The 23,788-nt window shown below is 46.6% G+C and overlaps 1 protein-coding gene and 1 pseudogene across 1 annotated transcript; both read right to left on the bottom strand.

The window, feature by feature from the left end:
- The window catches only part of LOC109558414 (retinol dehydrogenase 16-like), a 32,385-nt pseudogene extending 18,218 nt beyond the window's left edge, over positions 1 to 14,167 (bottom strand).
- A 1,354-nt stretch (positions 14,168 to 15,521) lies between these two features.
- Positions 15,522 to 23,578, bottom strand: LOC109558725 (retinol dehydrogenase 16-like). The gene is given in 5 exon segments (XM_019960057.2): positions 15,522 to 17,985; positions 18,548 to 18,711; positions 19,570 to 19,624; positions 19,627 to 19,827; positions 22,246 to 23,578. Coding segments are annotated over 5 exon segments (951 nt in total). The 5' UTR covers positions 22,559 to 23,578; the 3' UTR covers positions 15,522 to 17,767.
- Positions 23,579 to 23,788: the final 210 nt, after the last annotated feature.

Below are 23,788 nucleotides of genomic sequence, written 5' to 3'. Positions count from 1 at the left end.
GAATGGGAAAGACTAGAGATCTCTTCAAGAAAATTAGAGATACCAAGGGAACATTTCATGCAAAGATGGGCTCGATAAAGGACAGAAATGGTATGGACCTAACAGAAGCAGAAGATATTACGAAGAGATGGCAAGAATACACAGAAGAACTGTACAAAAAAAGACCTTCAGGACCAAGATAATCACGATGGTGTGATCACTGACCTAGAGCCAGACATCCTGGAATGTGAAGTCAAGTGGGCCTTAGAAAGCATCACTACAGACAAAGCTAGTGGAGGTGATGGAATTCCAGTTGAGCTATTTCAATCCTGAAAGATGATGCTGTGAAAGTGCTGCACTCAATATGCCAGCAAATTTGGAAAACTCAGCAGTGGCCACAGGACTGAAAAGGTCAGTTTTCATTCCAATCCTAAAGAAAGGCAATGCCAAAGAATGCTCAAACTACCGCACAATTGCACTCATCTCACACGCTAGTAAAGTAATGCTCAAAATTCTCCAAGCCGGGCTTCAGCAATACGTGAACTGTGAACTTCCAGATGTTCAAGCTGGTTTTAGAAAAGGCAGAGGAACCAGAGATCAAATTGCCAACATCCGCTGGATCATCAAAAAAGCAAGAGAGTTCCAGAAAAACATCTATTTCTGCTTTATTGACTATGCCAAAGCCTTTGACTGTGTGGATCAAAATAAACTGTGGAAAATTCTTCAAGAGATGGGAATACCAGACCACCTGACCTGCCTCTTGAGAAACCTGTATGCAGGTCAGGAAGCAACAGTTAGAACTGGACATGGAACAACAGACTGGTTCCAAATAGGAAAAGGAGTACGTCAAGGCTGTATATTGTCACCCTGCTTATTTAACTTATATGCAGAGTACATCATGAGAAACGTTAGACTGGAAGAAGCACAAGCTAGAATCAAGATTGCTGGGAGAAATATCAATAACCTCAGATATGCAGATGACACCACCCTTATGGCAGAAAGTGAAGAGGAACTAAAAAGCCTCATGATGAAGGTGAAAGAGGAGAGTGAAAAAGTTGGCTTAAAACTCAACATTCAGAAAACAAAGATCATGGCATCTGGTCCCATCACTTCGTGGGAAATAGATGGGGAAACAGTGGAAACAGTGTCAGACTTTATTTTTCTGGGCTCCAAAATCACTGCAGATGGTGAGTGCAGCCATGAAATTAAAAGACGCTTACTCCTTGGAAGGAAAGTTATGACCAACCTAGATAGCATATTCAAAAGCAGAGACATTACTTTGCCAACAAAGGTCCGTCTAGTCAAGGCTATGGTTTTTCTAGTGGTCATGTATGGATGTGAGAGTTGGACTGTGAAGAAGGCTGAGTGCCGAAGAATTGATGCTTTTGAACTGTGGTGTTGGAGAAGACTCTTGAGAGTCCCTTGGACTGCAAGGAGATCCAACCAGTCCATTCTGAAGGAGATCAGCCCTGGGATTTCTTTGGAAGGAATGATGCTAAAGCTGAAACTCCAGTACTTTGGCCACCTCACGCAAAGAGTTGACTCATTGGAAAAGACTCTGATGCTTGGAGGGATTGGGGGCAGAAGGAGTAGGGGACGACAGAGAATGAGATGGCTGGATGGCATCACCGACTTGATGATGATGTTTCATGATGTTTCATGATGATGATGATGTCAAACATGAGTTTGAGTGAACTCTGGGAGTTGGTGATGGACAGGGAGGCCTGGCGTGCTGTGATTCATGGGGTCGCAAAGAGTCAGACACAACTGAGCGACCGAACTGAACAGAATTGTTGTAGCTTAGGCTTTATTCTGCCATGGGCAGAAGTGAATCCCAGTGTGCAGCGGCCTACCCAGCCGATTGGTAACCAAGGCCAAAGGTTAGGCCCACAAAGCCATTGGGTTCCCTTGAATGCCATCCTGAGAAGGCAATGGCACCCCATCCAGTATTCTTGCCTGGAGAGTCCATGGACAGAGGAGCCTGCAGTCCATGGGGTCACTTGAGAGTCAGACACGACTGAGTGTCTTCACTTTCACTTTTCACTTTCATGCATTGAAGAAGGAAATGGCAACCCACTCCAGGATTCTTGCCTGGAGAATCCCAGGGATGGGGGAGCCTGGTGGGCTGCCGTCTATGGGGTCGCACAGAGTCGGACACGACTGAAGCGATGCAGAAGCAGCAGCAACAGCAGGATGCCATCCAGTGGATTCCAGGGTCATATTTCCAATCAGAGCCTGGCCAATGGATGGACTGATTGGGGTAGTATGTGACCTCAAATGTTCATTTACATTTTTCAGGGGATAGGTACCCCATATATTTTAGTTCTTTTGGGTCTAATGAATGTCACCAAACCCTACCTTTTGTTCTTTTTGTTCCCAGCATATAGCAGTGGGAGTAATTAATTGACCCTTTTCTGGAGTCATCCAGAAATAGTCATCCCAGACTTGGTAGAATTGTTCAACAAACTACAGACCTGTCCTCCTTTGCTGGTCAGGGAGCTTTTTTCCTTTTGTTCTTTAAATATGAGGTATAGGCTTTTGTTACTCCTATGAAACTGGTGTTTACATCAAATGTAACCCCATGACAGGAGTCTATTGACTGTAGGTATGGCTTACACCAAGAGAGCAGGGAGAGATTATGATTGACAAGAGAAAGGAAAGTCTGTTTTTATCATCCCAGAAAAGAGCAGAGTGGTTTAAAATCTCCTTGACAGAGCAGGGACACCCACCAAGGAAGTTCATCCATCACAGACAGAGGCATAGCCCCACATACCCAGCAGTTGGAGGTGTTGTGGAAGTCCGTGTAGGAATGTGCCCATGAGATGAAAACATTGTCCTGAGCTGAAACAGAAGTTAAATTCAAAATCACGTTGATGAAGCCAAGCAGCGGGAGTTGATTATGCGGCTTCATCCTGAAGGAGCTCATCTGGGGTCTTCTTTTCCTTCTTTTTAAGGATGATCTTAGTCTCTTGGGGGTCAGTGGGGTCCCTCTGCACACTCCACTCAGTGTTTTCTGGGTCTGCATGATATGTTCTCTTCATCCTCATGTGGTGGATCCAGGGAGCGACACCTGCAACTTTAACTGCAGTAAGGGTGGTTAGAACAACAGTATATGTGCCCTTCCAATGTGGGGCCAAGGAGTCATGTTTCCAGTCCTTGACCCACACCTGATCCCCAGGCACAAATTGGTGAATCTGTTCCCCAACGGGGAATGGCACCCTTTCTTATACAAACTTAGCTACCTGATTTATTACCTTACCCAGTTGTTCCATCTGCTGTGAAATCTCATCTCCCCTTACCTGAGGCAAATTTGTTGACACCTATTGTATTATGGGAGGGGGCCTCCCACATACAATTTCATACAGAGAATAGCCATGGGACCGTGGGGTTATCCTGAGTCTGAGCAGAGCCATCAGAAACAAGTCCACCCAGGAGCAGTCAGTCTCTATGATCCACTTGGAGAGTGTCTCTTTTAAGTGTCCAGTTGGTTCCTTCCACCATCCCAGAACTCTGGGACCTATATCCTGTATGTAATTTCCACTTAAGGTTTAAAGTTTTGCTTACTTGTTATACTAAATCAGCTACAAAAGCTGGGCCATTGTCCGATCCGATGCTGGTGGGAAATCCAAATCTGGGAACTATCTCCCTAAGCAGGCACTGGGCTACTCTGATGCTCTTTCAGTCCGGGTAGGAAAGCTTTTACCCATCCTGAGAATGTACATACCATGATCAGCAGGTAATGGTAGTGTCGGTGAGTGGACTTCATTTCAGTGAAGTGGCCTTGGTTACCAATCAGCTGGGTAGGCCGCTGCACATTGGGATTCACTTCTGCCCATGGCAGCATAAAGCCTACCCTACAACAAGCCCTGGTAAATCTACTTTATTTACATGCTAGGTGGACAAGGTCTGTGTTTCAATGGTATGGTATGGTATCAGTTCAGTTCAGTTCAGTTCAGTTCAGTTCAGTTGCTCAGTCATGTCTGACTCTTCACGACCCCATGGACTGCAGCCTACCAGGCTCCTCTGTCCATGGGATTTTCCAGGCAATAGTACTGGAGTGGGTTGCCATTGCTTTCTCCTTAGGCAGCATCTAATAGGGTCTTAATTTCTTCCTTATTTTTAATATCTTTTTCACTAGCTGTCAAAAGGCCTCTCTCCTTATACAGAGCCCAGTGTACATGTAGTGTGGCAAAAGCATACCTGGAGTCTGTGTAAATGTTTGTCGTCTGACCTTTGACAGCTGGAGGGCCCGGATTAGAGCATATAGTTCAGCCCATCAAGTAGACCACTGTGATGTCAGAGAGCTAGCCTCAATGATGGTTTCTTTCATGACTACTGTATATCCCAACAGTTGTTGCCCTCGTTTCACCAGGCTGGTGCCATTGGTGTACAGGATCAAATCTGGGTCTGGGATTGGCTGGTCTCTCAAGTCTGGTCTGCTGGCATATTTCCTTGCAATAATGTGAGGGCCCACCTTATCCCACAGGAAGAAGAGCGGCTGGATTCAGGGCCTGACAAGGCTTAGTAGTAACATGGGGGTTCTCACATAACAGTCCCTGGTATTGAGTAATCCGGGATGCTGACAGCGATTTATGGGGGTCCCCTCACAGGAGAGTGTTAACCTCATGTGGGACTTTTATGATCAAATCTTGGCCCAAAGTCAGCTTGATTGCCTCCCAGACCAGTAAGGCAACTGCGGCAACTGCCCTACATCCACCCAGTGGCAACGTTATTCAGCTGTTTCGGGAGATAAGCCACGAGTCTGTCCCATGTCCCCATAGTCTGGGACAACACTCCCATAACCACTTTGTCCTTTTCAGTCACGTAAAGAGTAAACAGCTTAGCAAGGTCTGGCAGGCCTAAGGCGGGTGCTGATGTAATGGTACTGGGTTTGAGTTCTATTACCAGGGGCACTCGTTTTGCAAGCCTGGAAAGAGGTTGTCTTCTGCCCAGACCTCTGGGAATTGTTGAGTTAACTCTCTCTTTTGACTGTTTAGCCCATCCAGTTTCCCTTCCAGGAAATCATGTAACCTCCATTCATCTTGAGGGATTACCAAGAGGAAGAGTAAATAGGTGGTTGAGCCCACTTGAAGAGTGGGTCTTTCGTTGGGGGGAAAGGTCACTTGTGCCCCCAATTTAGGCAGTAAGTCTCTTCCCAACAAAGGTACTAGGCATTCAGGGATGTATAAAAGTTCATGAGTCAAAAAAAAAAAAAAGTTCATGAGTCACTTGGTGCCTCCCCATCTGACATTTTCAGGGTAGGCTTGAGACACAAAAGCTGCATTTATCACCATCTGAGACCCAGTAGGTTCTGGATCTATTGGTGTACAAAGTCTACAGGCCTTGCAAAGTCTTTTGTAGAACTCAAAGGGTGATTTGCTTTCCCTTTGAATCATTTCGGAGGGTTTTGCCATACTCACAGGTTTTGGGGGTCCCCCACCTCTTGAGACCTTGTAAAATAGCTGCCTGATATCTCTCCAGGTGGCCCCTCCCTTCCTCTGTGTTACAGTCCCAATTGGGGCTCTCATCGGTGGTGGCTAGTTCTGCCCACCACTGCAGGTTTGCAGTACCCTCAGGTGTCATTTATCTTAACCATTTTTCTGGCCTCAGTTAGGATCCTGTGTCTTTCATCAGTGCTGAAAAGGGAGACTAGTAGTTGGATTATGTCATCCCATTTAGGGCAATGGGTTTGAAAAATAGTCTCCATTAGCCTAATCATGGCTTGTGGCTCCCCCGAGTATGGTGGAGTGTGTCTCTGCCAGTTTAATATATCCGTAGAGGAAAATGGCTGGTAATAATAGGCTACAAGGGGCTGACGGTAGTGCCTACATGCGTCCTGAACTGGAGGCTGTTGTAGCTCTCTGAGGGACATATGTAGTGGGGTTCTTTCCCCCTCTTCCTTGGCAGAGCACAGCCTCTGTCTAATTCCTGTGTTTTCTTCCCCCTTCCCAACAGTACTCACCGGGAGAGGAGGATACAATCTAGGAGATCTGGCTGAGGTGGAATTCTGGGGGCATTGACCAGAGGTCTCCATTGCTGGGATCGGAGCCTGCCGGAACGGCAGCTCTATGATCTCTGGGAGAGCTGGCAGAAGAACAGCAGCTGCTGCAGGAACTTCACCTGGCCCTGGATCAGGCATTAAGGTGGCCTCTGGTCCTGGTGTGGTACTGGGAGGCAGGCGCATCATTATCCAGTATGGGGGAGGGGTCAGGTCATCCCCGTCCAAATCCTGTAGAATTTCCTTTTTTATCATTAGCCAATTTTTGTGCCATTAATATTTTTCCCTTTCCCTTCTGGATACAGAACCTTGTCCAAGTAGGAGGGTCTTGAGCTAACCCTAGCCATGAGTCAATATATGGATATTGATCCAGGTGTCCTGGCTCTCCTGTGACTACTGCATAGGCTGCTTCCACTATTTTTAAGTTCGTGGTGTTCTCTGGTGGCCATCCTACTCCCACAGGGGGCCATTCAACCTCACAGAGTATGTGGAGGCAGTTAGGCATCATCTTCACCCCATAGTCTCCTCCAAATCCCGTCTTTAAATTTTTAATCACGCACTCCAATACAGTTGCCTTAGATTCACTTCCCCCCATCTTGCTTACCTTCTCGGACCTTCTTCTACTTTTCCTTTTCGTTCTGTCTATGAAGTTCTCAGTACCCTATGTATTTCTGATATTTCCACTCAATGAAACACTTAAATTGCCATTTCTCCTCCTTCCTAATTGGGGTGAGAAGAGCCTTACCTGCCAGATCCCAGTGGGAGAAGGGGGATTGGCATGTCTTCACCTGCCAGTCAGCACTGCCAAACCAGAACACCACGTGGTCCAAGACTGTTTCTCCCGTAACTTCTAAAGTTCCTTCTGCCTTGGAGGGCTGGATCAGGTGTGGACGAAGACACATATGGGTTAAATATCCCACGTCCAGGCCATCTCTGGAAAAGCCAATTCATACTCACTTATGTATCCCCCTTCTTCTAGCCTGATGATTCCAAGGGCACCAAGAATTTCACAGCAGATGGGACATCTCCTTGGGGAGGGCAGAATACGAGCACAAAAAGACCAAGTTTCTTTTTCTAAAAATCCCCTGGCAATTGCTTGGTAATAATTTTCCCCAAGATGGCCTGGACACCACCTCCTAAATGACCTTCACAAATTTCCTTCCTAAGCCCTAACACACTTGTCAACCTGTGTACCAAGCAATCACTGCCACTGCCTATTTCAGGCTCCTGTGGGTCCGTGCCCCTTCTAGTCCCTCCCAGGGCGGTGATCAGGCCCCCTCTTCCACCCTGCCGGGTGGGTTCCTCCTCACCTGAGTGCTCAGTTCCTCACTACCTGCTACCTGCCCCACTACCTGCTAACTTGAAAGGTCTGGGTGTTGAGAAACAGAATCCTTTCAGAAGGGCGAGGCACCTTCCCTCCTCTAGAAGATTCAAGCCACAAGGCCTCGGAGTAGTCCCAAATGGGACTTGTCTCTTCAAAGTGAGAAGTTTCCCAGCCAATGCATCAAATGTTGTAGCCACGCGTTCCTGGAAACAAACTCACTCAGAAGGACAATGCAGATAGTGGAGTGCAGTTTATTACACCGGTGGGCCCAAGGCAGAGTCTCCTCTTAGCCAAGGACTCTGACCAGTTTTTGTGAAAACCTTATAGACCCCAAGGGTACGTGCTCAAACCCACCTCCCCAAATTCTCTGAAACTAGTCTGAACAAAGGAAAAGGAAGATACAATCAAAGTTAACCTGTGATTCGTATGCCTTAAGCCTAGGTAGTTAACAGTGGACAATTATCAATAGGCCTGTGGGTCATACTCCAATAAGCATAATAGAATTTATGATTCTATTCGGTTACACAGATAATTAGGGTATTCTTTTAGGCCACGGAGAGTCTAGATAAGAGCCCTGGGACTCTTCCATCCGAGGATGGGGGGGGTGGGGTGGGGGGGGTGGGGGGGGGTGGGGTTCTGGTTTTCCAGCTGGTATGTCGTTTCCATAGATACTGGGCATATAGCTCAAAGTCTACAGTCAGGGCCAAGATGAAGTCCTGCTTTCAAGATGGAGCCTGTTCTGTTTCCTCCTTCAATAATAACCGTATGATAATCTCAATAGATGCAGAAAAGCCTTTGACAAAATACAGCACCCATTGTGGTTAAAGTTCTTCAAGAAATGCGCATTGAAGGAACCTACCTCAACATAGTAAAGGCAACATATGATAAGCCTACAGCAAACATTATTCTCAATGGTGAAAAACTAAAAGCATTCCCTCTAAGATCAGGAACAAGACAAGTGTTCCCACTATTGCCACTATTATTCAACATACTTCTGGAAGCCCTAGCTACAACAATCAGAGAAGAAAAAGAAATAAAAGGAATCCAGATGGGAAAAGAAGAAGTAAAGCTCTCACTGTTTGCAGATGACACGATACTGTACATAGAAAATCCTAAAGATAGTATCAGAAAATTATTAGAGCTTATCAGTGAATTTAGCAAAGTTTCAGGATACAAAATGAATACACAGAAATCACTGGCATTTCTATATACTAACAATGAAAAATCAGAAAGAGAAATTAAGGAATCCCATTCACCACTGCAACAAAAAGAATTAAACATCTAGGAATAAACTTACCTAAGGAGACAAAAGAACTGTACACAGAAAATAATAAGACACTAACGAAAGATATCAATGATGATATAAACAGATGGAGAGATATTCCGTGCTCCTGGGTGGGAAGAATCAATATTGTGAAAAAAATTATACTACCAAATGCAATCTACTGTTTCAGTGCAATCCCTATCAAATTACGAATGGCATTTTTCACAGAACTAGAACAAAAGATTTCACAATTCATATGGAAACACAAAAAACCCTGAATAGCCAAAACAGTCTTGAAAAAGAGGAATGGAGCTGGAGGAATCAACTTTCCTCACTTCAGATTATACTACAAAGCTACAGTCATCAAGAGAGTATGATACTGGCACAAAAACAGAATACAGACCAATGGAACAAGATAGAAAGCCCAGAAATAAACCCATGCACCTATGGGTACCTTATTTTTGACAAAGGAGGCAAGAATATACATTGGGGCAAAGACAGCCTCTTCAATAAATGGTGCTGGGAAAACTGGAGAGCTACATGTAAAAGAATGAGATTAGAACACCTCCTAACACCATACACAAAGATAAACTCAAGATGGATTAAAGACCTAAATTTAAGACCAAAAAGGATAAAACTCTTAGAGGAAAACATAGGCAGAACACTCGATGACATAAATCAAAGCAAGATCCTCCCACTTTCTAAAGTAATGTAAATAAAAACAAAAGTAAACAAGTGGGACCCGATTAAACTTAAAAGCTTTGCACAACAAAGGAAACTGTAAGGAAGGTGAAAAGACAACCCTCAGAATGGGAGAAAATAATAGCAAATAAAACAACTGACAAAGGATTAATTTCCAAAGTATTGAAGCAGCTCATATAACTCAATCCCAGAAAAACAAACAACCCAATGAAAAAGTGGGGAAAAGACCTAAACAGACATTTCTCCAAAGAAGACATACAGATGGCTAGCAAACACAAGAAAAGATGCTCAACATCGCTCATTATTAGAGAAATGCAAATCAAAATTACAATCACCTCACACGGGTCAGAATGGCCATCATCAAAAAGCCTAAAAGGCCAGTCATCAAAAAGGGCAGCATCAAAAATGCTAGAGAGGGTGTGGAGAAAAGGAAACATTCTTGCACTGTTGGTGGGAATGTAAATTGATACAGCTACTATGGAAGACAGTATGGAGATTCCTTATAAAACTAGGAATAAAATCACCATGACCCAGCAATCCCACTCCTAGGTATATACCCTGAGGAAATCAGGGTTGAAAATGACACATGTACCCCACTGTTCATTGCAAAACTTTTTACAATAGCTAGATCATGGAAGCAACCTAGATGTCCATTGACAGATGAATGGATAAAGAAATTGTGGTACATATACATAATGGAGTATTCGGTTCAGTTCAGTTCAGTCGCTCAGTCGTGTCTGACTCTTTGCGACCCCATAAATCACAGCACACCAGGCCTCCCTATCACCAACTCTCAGAATTCACTCAGACTCACATCCATCGAGTCAGTGATGCCATCCAGCCATCTCATCCTCTGTCATCCCCTTCTCCTCCTGCCCCCAATCCCTCCCAGCATCAGAGTCTTCTGTATGTATGTGTTCAGTTCAGTTCAGTCGCTCAGTCGTGTCCAACTCTTTGCGACCCCATGAATCACAGTATGTCAGGCTTCCTTGTCCATCACCAACTCCTGGAGTTCACTCAAATTCATGTCCATAGAGTCAGTGATGCCATCCAGCCATCTCATCCTCTGGTGTCCCCTTCTCCTCTTGCCCCCAATCCCTCCCAGCATCAGAGTCTTTTCCAATGAGTCAACTCTTCGCATGAGGTGGCCAAAGTACTGGAGTTTCAGCTTTAGCATCATTCCTTCCAAAGAAATCCCAGGGCTGATCTCCTTCAGAATGGACTGGTTGGATCTCCTTGCAGTCCAAGGGACTCTCAAGAGTCTTCTCCAACACCACAGTTCAAAAGCATCAATTCTTCAGCGCTCACTCCAGTGTTCTTGCCTGGAGAATCCCAGGGACAGGGGAGCCTGGTGGGCTGCCATCTATGATGTCACACAGATTCGGACACGACTGAAGTGACTTAGCAGCAGCAGCCTTCTTCACAGTCCAACTCTCACATCCATACATGACCACAGGAAAAACCATAGCCTTGACTAGACAGATCTTTGTTGGCAAAGTAATGTCTCTGCTTTTGAATATGCTATCTAGGTTGGTCATAACTTTCCTTCCAATGGAGTATTACTCAGCCATAAAAAGTAACACCTTTGAGTCAGTTCTAATGAGGTGGATGAACCTAGGATCTATTATACAGAGTGAAGTGAGTCAGAAAGAGAAAGATACATATTGTATTCTGCTTATTTAACTTATATGCAGAATACATCATGAGAAACGTTGGGCTGGAAGAAGCACAAGCTGGAATCAAGATTGCTGGGAAAAAAACAATAACCTCAGATAGGCAGATGACACCACCCTTATGGCAGAAAGTGAAGAGAAACTAAAAAGCCTCTTGATGAAGGTGAAAGAGGAGAGTGAAAAAGTTGGCTTAAAGCTCAACATTCAGAAAACTAAGATCATGACATCTGGTTCCATTACTTCATGAGAATTAGATGGGGAAACACTGAAAACAGTGTCAGACTTTATTTTTTGGGGCTCCAAAATCACTGCAGATGGTGACTGCAGCCATGAAATTAAAAGATGCTTGAAAAGCAGAGATATTACTTTGCCAACAAAGGTCCATCTAGTCAAGGCTATGGTTTTTCCAGTGGTTATGTATAGATGTGAGAGTTGGACTGTGAAGAAAGCTGAGCACCGAAGAATTGATGCTTTTGAACTGTGGTGTTGGAGAAGACTCTTGAGAGTCCCTTGGACTGCAAGGAGATCCAACCAGTCCATTCTAAAGGAGATCAGCCCTGGGATTTCTTTGGAAGGAATGATGCTAAAGCTGAAACTCCAGTACTTTGGCCACCTCATGCGAAGAGTTGACTCATTGGAAAAGACTCTGATGCTGGGAGGGATTGGGGGCAAGAGGAGAAGGGGACACCAGAGGATGAGATGGCTGGATGGCATCACTGACTCTATGGACATGAATTTGAGTGAACTCCAGGAGTTGGTGATGGACAAGGAAGCCTGACATACTGTGATTCATGGGGTCGCAAAGAGTTGGACACGACTGAGTGACTGAACTGAACTGAACACATACATACAGAATCTAGAAAAATGGTACTGAAGAATCTATTTACAGGGCAGCAATGGAGAAACAGACATAGAGACTAGACTTATGGACAGGGGGAGAAGGGAAGAGAGGGTGAGATGTATGGAAAAAGTAACATGGAAACTTCCATTACCATATGTAAAATAGATAACCAATGGGAATTTGCTGTATGGATCAGGAAACTCAAACAGGGGCTCTGTATCAACCTAGAGGGGTGGGATTGGGAGGGAGACAGGAGGGAGGTTCAAAAGGGAGGGGATATATATATACCTATGGCTGATTCATGTTGAGGTTTGACAGAATAGAGCAAAATTCTGTAAAGCAATTATCCTTCAATTAAAAATAAATAAATTAAAAAATACAATGTTCTCAATCATTATTTATTTTGTTTTTAAGAAATTTTTATTACCTGTAAAATTGTTCACATTCTTTCAGTGAAAAATTAGGATACAGACTGAGTCCAAAATGTAATATCATGTATGTCAAAATGTTATGAGCACTTATCTGTGCGTGGTAGGATTTGGGGTAATTTGGTTTTCATCCACATACTATTCTCATGGTCCACATGTCATGTTTTAAATCTATACTTAGATAAATTAAAGTTCTTTCTTTCTCCCATAAAAAATAGGCACAATTGTAGATTTACACATTCAGGGGGAAAAAAAAATAGAGCAAGTAACTCCACAGTAGTTTACAGGCCTTCCTTAGACAACTCCTGAGATTCAGTGTCATCACTGAAAATGGGTGACATTTAAACCCAAGTCAGGAGAATCTGGGTCACCAGCAAGAACTTGATCAAGGGCTGAGAACACAGACCAGCCCCAGCTCTGCCCCAGCCACCCATGAAGCCTTCCAGCCAGAGTCCCTGCCTCCACCCCTCCTCCAGAAAGTCTGCCCTGATCACCCTGCTCACACAACAGCAAGAAACCCAGACCTTCTGCTGAGAGAGGAGGGCATGCCAGACAGAAAGTCTTGCGAGGACACATTCTTATCAGGGAAATCTGTCCCCCAAACTGCAGAGCCTCGAGATCAGAAGATGGGGGAGGGGGTAGGAAGAGGCTGTGCTCATCTGGTGGGTAAAGGCAGGTAGGACTTCAACTTCTGGAAAACACCTTGAAACTCTCCTGGTTGCTGTCAAGGGTCTCCTCTTCAGAGAGAAAGAAGAAATAAACAAAAGAAATCTGGATGGTGCCTCTGTCCCCTGCATGCTCCTTAATCTACTGGGTGGCCACAGTGATGCTTTCTGTCTTGGTGAAGTTCAGGATCACCATTGCCAGCCTTCAGACCTCTGGTTCCTGAGTTTCTCCACCCCCTGCTCCGGCACACACACACACAGTCAATACCCTCAAGACACGCAGGTCCATCTGCCTGGCTAGCAGTTCCCTGAAGCCCCAGTCACAGCCTGTGATGAAGATGCACTTGTCCCAGATGTACTCATCTCCAGCTTCTGCTGGTATCAGCACATGAGGTACAGCAGGCCCAGGAGGACCACCAGCTACAGTCACATGGTGAGAGGACAAACACAGACAGGAGGGGGTGAACTAGAGTCTGGCTAGTGTTCAGACAGGAGGAGATAAGAACATGCACAATTATTATTGGCCAGTCAGCCTCTAGGCTCTCCAGCGTGGAGTTCTCAAGATTTTCTTGTTCACCCTCCTTATTGAGTATGACTGACTCTAATGATAGTGCATTCTCTTTAGTACATTAACCCATTTCTAATAGACACCATTGCATTTCTAACACAGCCTCTCAGGGATGACAATACTTTCCCCAGTTACTTTTTGCTGGTCCTTCCATCCATGCCTGTTTCTCTCTGCTCTGCTCTCTTCAGCCCCATGACCACACATTTTAAGCCTTACATGCCAGGTTTCATGGTTCACAACTGAATTCTTCCCGTTTTCTTATTGGAGCCTGTGACTTGGGTCTCCAAATCTCATGAATAGTTTTACAAAGAGATACACTTAAAATAAACACATGGCTTCAAAACCCAGTTCTCCTGCCAACTAGCTGTGTGCCCTGGGCAGCTGGCTTAGCCTCTGATCTGGTTTCCTCCTCTGGAGCAGCTCACAGAATTTCCTCCTGAAAGACTAAGTTCTGCCTCTCTAGGATTACAAGGAGAAAGCAAAACAGAATAAGTTCTCTCCTGATGAAGTGGTTCTCTGGACCAGAAAGATGTTCAGAAGAGCAGTGGGTGTGTCTGAGGCAAAGAGAGGGGACTCAAAGGGAACGCAGGGATACAGACAATGGTGAAACTTCTCCCAGATGCTGGGACGGATGTTGGAAGGACTCACACAAAGTTGCTGTAACAGTTGTGGCCCTTGTATTCCATGAAAATGCCCTGCTCACAGACCTGGGTGCCCGGCTCCATTGCCCTTTGTGCCTCAGGTGCTCAGACCCTGCCCAGCACACACCCAGAATCCATACTCTTAGGCACTGAGAAAAGACTGAGAGTAGAGACAACTTTGTACAGGGACCACGGGATGCGGAGTGTTTGCCTCCCCTAAGCAGGGAGGGCTGTAAACCCCCCAAATTTGAAATTAAGTAAGCTTCTATAAGGGTGATGGTGGAGAGGAGAAGGAAGCTGACCCCTCGGGGGACTGAAGAAAGGACCCAAGACTGGACCCCAGAACATCTATGTGGAGGGGGGATATCATCCAGGAACAAGGGGTGAGCCACCAGGGCCGTGGAGCTGGTGAGAGGGACAGGGACAGAAGGAGCTGGGGTCAGTGCATTTATCACTTTCATCACCCACGTTTATCACAGCTGCGACTGCCAAGTCAGGAAAAATGACGGGCAATGGGTGGAAGGAGAGGCTTCCCCAAGGACACAGAGGCTCAGATGCCCCTGGAGCCCATCCCAGCAGTCAACAAACTCTGAGAGGAAGACAGATTCAGAATTTCAGGTTACTGAAGGCAAGCAGGGACATTACTTTGCCAACAAAGGTCCGCCTAGTCAAGGCTATGGTTTTTCCAGTGGTCATGTATGGATGTGAAAATTGGACTGTAAAGAAAGTTGAGCACCGAAGAACTGATGCTTTTGAACTGTAGTGTTGGAGAAGACTCTTGAGAGTCCCTTGCACTGCAAGGAGATCCAACCAGTCCATTCTAAAGGAGATCAGTCCTGGGTGTTCTTTGGAAGGACTGATGCTAAAGCTGAAACTCCAATACTTTGGCCACCTCATGTGAAGAGTTGACTCATTGGAAAAGACTCTGATTCTGGGAGGGGTTGGGGGCAGGAGGAGAAGGGGACGACAGAGGATGAGATGGCTGGATGGCATCACCGACTCTACGGACATGAGTTTGAGTGAAGAGAGTTGGTGATGGACAGGGAGGCCTGGCGTGCTGCGATTCATGGGGTCGCAAAGAGTCAGACACGACTGAGCAACTGAACTGAACTGAACTGAAGCCAATGGCACCCCACTCTAGTACTCTTGCCTGGAAAATCCCATGGCCGGAGGGGCCTGGTAGGCTGTGGTCCATGGGGTCGCTAAGAGTCAGGCACAACTGAATGAATTCACTTTCACATTTCACTTTTATGCATTGGAGAAGGAAATGGCAACCCACTCCAGTGTTCTTGCCTGGAGAATCCCAGGGAGGGGGGACCTGGTGGGCTGCCGTCTATGGGGTCGCACAGGGTTGGACACGACTGAAGTGACTTAGAAGCAGCAGCTACCTGCAAGGGGCAGACTGTCTTTCTGAAATTTTTGTCCCTCAGGTGGGAATTGGTAATAGTAATGCAGAGACAATTAAAGATGAACGATGTGCCCTGGAAACTGGCAGGAAGCCAGGGAGCCATGAAAATCTTAGACAAACACAAACCCTACTAAGGGGTAGAGTCATGACTTTATTACTTGAAAGAAACAGGAGATTTTTTTTCTCAGTGAACACGAATTTCTTCAACCATAAATTCCCAAGGGGCCATGCACCAGACACATCCCAGCCCCCACACGATCAGCTTTCCTTTCGTGAATCCTGAAAGTAATACGGTGGTTGTGGGGGTCTCAGGAGCTTCAGGCTGGGAACAACCACAGGGAGGTCGGAAGAGAGCAGGAAGAGACAGGAGGCTGGGGTGACTCTCACTCACCTGGGAGCTGCAAGGCCCAGAACTAGAAATCTTTCAGGGAGACTCACTGACAAAAATCTCTGCATCCTTGTCCTGGGTGCTGCAGGGTGGCCACATTCCAAGTCAGCAGCTGTCAAGCCTACACGCTCGGGAGCAGGGCTGTCATCCCCTGGTGGCACTCTCCCAGTCTCAAGAGGACCGCAGTCAAGACACAGGGCGTTCCACACCCATCCACTCATCTCCACCCAGGATGAGTCCTCCGAAGAGAGAGAGGCTTAGGTAACAAAAGGGGCTGGAAGGGGCCACGAGTGAGGGCTAATTGTGCAACCTTGTTTGCAGCCCCACCTGTCTGCTGTCCCCCTATTGGAGTGAGCTTCCAGAATGGACAGACAAAGCCTGCCTTCAGGTCCTAAGTGTCTGATTCTGGGAAGAGATGATATTCGTGGTGGGGAGTCACTGAACCTTATCTCCAAAACCACCAGGACGGCCAAGGGGAGGAGGAGGAAGACTGCCTGGTGGGTGCTGTGTGGACTCTGGCACAGGTTCCAGCCACTGCTCATGTCCATCAGACCAGACCTGGCTCTGCCCCCAGGGAAGGCATTCCGGAAGGGGAGGATTGGGGATCTCTGAACGTCCAGGCTGAGGGCTCAGGATGGTGTGCATTGCACTTGTTTTTCTTGCTGATCTAGATCTTTCTTGCTTTCCATGGGTTTTCTCTGGTTGCAGGGAGCAGGGGCTACTTGGTGAGGTGCATGGGCTTCTCATTGCTGTGGTTTCCCTTGTGGAGCACAGGCTCCAGGCCCACGGGCGTCAGTACTTATAGCACACAGGCTCTGTATTTGTGACTCAAGGGCTCTAGGAACCCATACTCAGTAGTGGTGCACATGGGCTTAGTTGCTCTGTGGCATGTGGAATCATCAGGGACCAGGGTTTAAACCCCTGCCACCTGCAGGTTATTATCCATTGCACTTTGTTTTCAATGCATTTGCTATTCTGTTTTGTCTGAGATAGGGCCCTTGAGTGACAGTCCACACAGTTGCCCATGGAACCCATCTCAGTGAAGCCCTGCCCCCACCACTTGTAGGACCAGCAGGATGACCAGGGCCTAGTAACCTCACAAGCTCTCTACATTCTGGAGAGGAGTCCTGGGGATGAGTCCAAACTTCCTGAACACGTACCCCCAAGGCATAAAGTGAATCAATGATGCTTTATTTGATATTAGTTGGTTTTGTGAGACTGGCTATGTATGTGTGTGTGTAAATAATAAATTGAAAATCAGGAGTCTTCAGATTAAGCATGAAGCTCTGGCACGCATTCGAGTAGTTGAAATGTTCTACTATAATTTTGAGGAAAAAGATAATCAATGGAAATTCTTGCCTTTATTTCCTCTTCAGGATCCTATTCTGGCCGAGGTTTACTGAGTTGGCACTAGGCTGATGGGTCAGGCTTGGTCACCTTCCACTGTCAACAGATACCTTCAGGCATTTACCAGAAGGCCTTTATCTCCCCTGCCCATTTCTATCCTGGGGAAGAAGGAGACTGGATATAGCAAAATACTGTGAAGAGGTGGACACAGGCAAAGCAAGGGGGACTGGAACCCCCAGTGACTCATACCCTCCCCAAAATATGGCTTTGCACAGCTGGATGTGGGTCATAAGGCACAAGGAACAAAAGGGAGACTGAACTCCTGACTCAAGATCCTCAGCCACAAAACCTGTGTCTTTCTTCGTAATACCTCTGAATCCTAAGCAATGTCCCAAGAGAAGCCTGGGGTGGAGGTGGCAAGCAAGGTGAGATGGGTGTCCTGGGGATATGAGAAGCCTCCTGTCCACTCTATTTCCCTCCCCCATACACCCTATCTCCACCCAGCACCCAACTATCCCCTATCATGCACCCCAGTCTTGGGTTACAGGGCCTTAGCAGGCTGAGGGTAATAGCAGTACACTATGAGATCCACCAGGAAGCTGGGCAGGTAGCTCATGGGGAGGTAGATGAACTTGGCATCCCAGCCAGCTGAATATCGGGTGCGGGGGTGGCAGGCAGTCAGGGCGTGCTCCATGCAGTCGGTCACCAAGGACAGATTCTGAGTCCACCGTGGTTTCAGTAAACTCAATGTCTTCAAGACTGTCCAGAAGTAGACACCATCTAAGTTATTCTCATTTTCCAACCCTCCCAATTCCAGATCAACTTCAAAGTTTCTAAAAATTCCTTTTTCTCCCCAAATCATCCTCCATATTAAATCAATTGATTTCACTGAAAAGTGTCCAAACACCCCCATATTTCTATCCACACTAAGTAAGCCTACTCTAGAGCTCATCCTGTAGATGTACTACATAATCCGAAGATCTCTAAAAACACTAGAAATAAGAAATTGAGGCATCTGAAACAAGGTGGTTCTAACACCAGCTTGCCATGATTCCATGGGTGGCATCACTCTATGACTTCAGTTACTTTCCCAAATAAAAAAATATTATAAGAGAAACTGGTCTTCTGGTCTGCCAAGCCTGGATCCTTTCCTTCTGTCATCAGTTGACCACACGGGACCCTGGAGATGAGCTCATGTCCCCATAGTGTGGGGGGACTCAGAGCCTGGAGGGTGGACCTGAGACTAGACAAGGCATTAATGACGGACCCAGGCTTCCAGACAAGAGTTGGTTTCTCTCCCCAAGGACCACAGCTCACTCACAGTCAGCAGGGAAGTTTTCTCCATAGAGTTCTTTCAGCTCTGGGCTGGCCCGATTCCACAATGCCTGGAGGTATCCAATAAAACCCTCATCTTGGGTCATATTGGTAACAAAGTAACCAGGCTCAATCATAGCCACCTTCACTCCGAAGTAGGAGAGCTCCCTTCTGTGGACAAGACAAAGGGTAAGGAATTGAGAGGTCGTTCAAGTAGAGCATGAAAGAACAGTCAGGGACCAGTACAGGAGTGGGTGAGATGGGCTGGGAGCTCTCAGAAGTTGTGAGATGCAGAAGCCAGGGAGAGAATCTCATGGTGATGTTAGTGCTTCTCTACCAAGTTTGACCATTTCCCCAGTTATTTAACACCACATGCCCATCAGCTCTACATCCTACCAACTGTGCTGCAGAGCATCACTGAAATCCCGCTTCCTCCTGTTCCTCTCCCCCCAAAAAGCACCACATTGCACTTTGTGTCTTTCCATAGTGCACGCCTCCTGTCTCCCCTCTCCCACCCCAGTATCCCCTCTGTCCTCTAAGGAGTATCCACCTGCCTGTGGACAGAGCTTCTACACATCAGAGCCACCCTCTCTCCTCAGCCAGTAGTCTCTACCACTGATTGGACTAGGTGGCTTCCTTAACTAATTGCTTCAAGGAGTACACTTCCCGCCAGGGCTCCGAGAGCCTAAATACCACAGCAGCTGAGCACGTGGAAGGCCTGCACAGGCAAATCTATCCATTATTGTGCCTCCAATAATTTCTGACCGTGGGCCCTCCTGTAAGGCAGGATAAGTTGAATCAAACTCTACAGGTCAAGGAACAACTGGGTGTGCGAAACATAGGAAGGTGCTTCCCAGTGAAAGACATACACAGAGTAAGGGAGAGGGACCTGGAAGGAAGAGCCATTAGATATGTGATGTATGAAAATCTCTGCAGAACCTCCGCCCCACTCCCTGCCAACCCCCATCCCCCAGCTTCTGGCTCAGAGCACAGAAGCAAAACAGAAGGGCATCCACCCCAGGCCATTACCTGAGAGAGTCTGAGAAGGCCTCCACACCGTACTTGGATATGCAGTAGCCTGCAGGACTAGAGACACCCGGCCCAAGACACTGGAGACGTTGACCACACGGCCCCTCGCCTTCCGCACCAGGGACAGCAGACTCAGCGTCACGTCAATCACCCCCAACAGGTTCACATCCAGAACCTTCACAAAGTCCTGTTTGGTCAGCCACTCGTTGGGTGCCATGGGTGTGCAAATGCCAGCATTATTCACCAGACCCCAGAGACCTGGGAAGAGTGAGGACAAAAGGACAACAGTGTGCTGGGCCCAGGAGAGAGGACTGGGCCATGGTACCATTCACCCTCCAACCCGGAAGGACTTTAGGAGAGGGGTGGGAGCAGAAACCAACATGCTCCTGGGGGTTTGGAGAGTCCAGACCCTGTGAGCAGTGGGAGGACAGAAGGTGTGCTCCCTCTTGACTCAGTCTTCACACCCCGCCTACTGCCTGGTGACAAGGAACTAGCACCCCAGAGCTGATGAAGGGAAGTATTGAGCTTGAGGAAAACTTGTGTGTCTACAGTCTCTAACTCAGAGGGTGAAGTTGTGTCTTTCACAGTCCCTGTTCTCTTTGCAGACATGATAAATATTCCCTAGCTGCTCAGATTTTCTGACCCCCCAGGACTGAGTGGTTAACAGCTAATATAAGGGAAAGAGAGGGAAACAGAGAGAGACAGCGAGAGAGTGAGGGAAAGAGAGACAAAAAAGAGACATTGGATAAAAGACAAAAACAAATATGAGTATGGTATGGATGCAGATTGTGTGGATAAATAAGACTTGAATCCTGGTTTGGAGGGAAATTGTGGATAGGCCTAGTATTGACCTCTAGAGCCTGGGCTTGAAACACCCCCATCAATACTGAGTCATGTCTCTGTAGGAATCTGGGGGATTACATGGGGTATTTGGAGGGGAGGCTGGGCTCCCTCTCTTTACCCATCACCCACAGAACACAGAGTTCACCCTCTACCCTAGAAAACCCTACCTGTCCTCCCACTCATATAAGAGATCACTCTAGCCCATCTCCTTGGGAAAGATTCACCAGCTTGAAGGAAACTACGCTGCGGGAATCAAAGGCACAATCCTAAGGATTTCTTTTTTTGCTCTTTTTTTCCCTAAGTTTTCACTGAAAGATAATTTCTTTAATTGAAGGTTAATATTGTGCTGGTTCTGCGATACTTCAATGTGAATCAGCCATGGGTATACAAAAGTTCCCTTCCTCTTGAAGCTCCCTCCCACCTGCCATCCTATCCCCTCCCTCTAGGTGGTCACCAAGCACCTGATCTGAGCTCCCTGCATCATACAGCAAATTTCCACTGGCTTCCCACTTGACATACGGTAATTTATATTGGTACTGATGAGCCCATTAGCAGGGCAGCAGTGGAGACAGGGACATAGAGGACAGACTTGTGAACACAGTGGGGAAGGAGAGGGTGGGACGAATGGAGACAATCTCAAGGTTTTATTTAGGGTAAACACAGTAACCAGAAGCCTCAGGGCAGCAAGAGCAGGCATTCAGGGTTGCTGGGGTAGGACTGCCAGAAATATCCACAGAGAGCTGAGTTCCTCCTCTGCTCAGAAACACGCCTACCTTGTAGGAAGAATATTCTTCAACCGTTTGCTATCAGAGACATAATCGATATACATGGTTATAGTGTAGGGACTTGGGTAAAAAGACGTTTATTGAGTTATCATTTATGGTGAATAAAAGGTAGGAGATGATTATGTATCATACCATAAAGTACTTTTTCATAAGTAATGCTATTTAAAAGTATAGTATTTTCTCAATCATAACCTATGATGTTTTTGAAGAAATTTTTGAAATGTTCTAAATCTACATATACTTATTCAGAGGAAAGAAAAAGATACTAACACATGAAAACAGAAGACTATGTACCTCAAAATGTTAACATTACTTATTTTGGGGGGAGGAACTTGTTTCAGAGTGTTTGGTCTTAATCCCTACACTTTCCTGAGTTTCCACAATGATGGTAGAGTAAGATAAGAGAAATTAAAGTTCTTTTCTTCCCTTTCAAAACTTGGGACGATTGTAATAAAAAGAAAATGCAGAAGAAGAAAAACTGAAAAAAGAGACAGAGAGAGCGGAAGTGACCCCATAGTAGATTTCTGACTTTTTCTGACAAGTCTTGAGAGCACAGTGTCATCCCCCCAAATGGGTGACATTTAAACCCAAAAGGTACTGCAATGGGTAGCCAGCAAGAACATGATCAACAGCTGAGACCACAGCCCAGTTCCAGTCCTGGGCTCCAGCCCCTCAACCACGCCCCCCTCCCCCACCTCAAGCACTTTTTCAGCCAGACTCCTCCTCCACTCCTCCTCCAGAAAGTCCACCCTGATCACCCTGCTCACTCAGCAGCAAGAAACCCAGACCTTCTGCTGAGAAAGGAGGGGACACCAGACGGGTAGTCTGCAAGAACACAGTCTCATCAGGGAAATCTCTCCCCAAACTGCAGATCCTCAAGGTCAGGTGATGGGTGTGGGGAGTGGAGGAGGTTCCGCTGGTCAGCTGGGTGAGGTGAAGACAGGTGGGACTTCAAATCCAGGAAAATGCCTTGGAATCTTCCCCAGGGAGCTGACAACCAGTGCCCTCACACAGAGAGAAGTAAACAAACAAGAAATCTGGGTGTTACCTCTGTCCCCAACATGCTCCTTGACCCAATTGGTGGTTGCAGTGACATTCTCAGTCTTGGTGACGTCCAGGATCACCGTCTGCAGCCTGTCTGATGTCTGGTTCCTCAGCTGCTCGGCCCCCTGCTCTGTCAGACACGCAGCCAGGACCCTCAAGCCTCTCTGGTCCAGCTGCCTGGCCAGGCGATTCCCAAAGCCTGAGTCACAGCCCGTGATGAAGACGAATTTGTCCTCGAGGTGGCTCACCACCTGCCTCTCCCGGTACCAGCGCAGGAGGTAGTACAGGACGACAAGGACCACCAGATATAGCCACATGGCTTTGCCAGGGACAGACACACGCAGGCTGGGGTGGAATAGACTAACTAGTGATCAGACTGGAGGAATTAGGAACACAGGATTATGACTGGCCAACCAGCTTCCACGCTCTCTGGCAAGGAGTTTTCAAGATTTTCCTGTTTATCCTCTTCAGTGAGTATTACTGACTCGAACCCCAAAGCATACTCTTGTCACCGGCCAAAATTTGGCCTTCTCTGTCCACAGAAGCCGAATGAAAAATACGGACAGAATTTAGAGGAAATAGAAAGGCGGCTTTTACTCTCAGCCAATGGAGAGGGGAACACAGTAGGCTCATGCCTCAAGTACTGTGCCCTCCCACTCCCACTCCATGAGGAGTGTGCTGCTGCTAAGTCACTTCAGTTGTGTCTGACTCTTCGTGAACCCATGGACTGCAGTCTACTAGGCTCCTCCGCCCATGGGATTTTCCAGGCAAGAGTACTGGAGTGAGTTGCCATTGCTTTCTTCGATGAGGAGTGTAGGGGCTTACGTAAGGCAAGGGCTCACAGTCAGGAGTCAGTGATGAGGAACAAAGGTGATAGGATCTTGATTTCTTCCTCGTGCATTATTTCAAAGATAGTCATAAACTAGTGTCAATAACCCAGTAATTGAGTCTGGCAGTTCGGTAGTTCTGTGGCCTTCTTTCTGATATGGAACTACAAGGGGAAGGATGTTGTAAGGGTAAACAGCAAGTAGGGGATGTATTTAGCATAGAGTCAAAGGAAACATGTGAATTGTAGCTCCTAATGAATTTGGGGCAGAAAAGCAACCTTAGTTACAGACATACAGGGTTAGAAACAGTTAAAGTGAAAAAAAAGTTAGGAATGTTGAGGCCTGCTACTGTTTTATCTTCTTTGTTCTCAGGAAAGGAAAAGAGAAACACTCATTCCTCTTTTTTCCTTCTCACTACAACGCTTTTTGGTACAGTTACCCCATTTCTAATCGAAGCCATTGTATTTTCAACACAACTTCTTACGGATGACAATAGTTTTCCCAACCACCTAAGCCTGGTCCTCCCTCTCCTCCCAGTTTCCCTCTACCCAATTCTCTCCTCTCCACCCCCACCTCCATACATTAGAACCCTTACACATCTGGTTTCATGGTTCACAACTATCTATATACCGAGAGAATATAATCAATCTGATTTCGGTATTGACCAATTGTTGATGTCCATGCGTAGAGTCTTCTCTTGTGTTGTTGGAAGATGATGTT

This window comes from Bos indicus, chromosome 5, assembly GCF_029378745.1.
Source record: "Bos indicus isolate NIAB-ARS_2022 breed Sahiwal x Tharparkar chromosome 5, NIAB-ARS_B.indTharparkar_mat_pri_1.0, whole genome shotgun sequence".
NCBI classification, from domain to species: Eukaryota; Metazoa; Chordata; class Mammalia; order Artiodactyla; family Bovidae; genus Bos; species Bos indicus.
The sequence above is the reverse complement of the archived record's forward strand: the minus strand, read 5'-3'. Positions and strand labels throughout refer to the sequence as shown.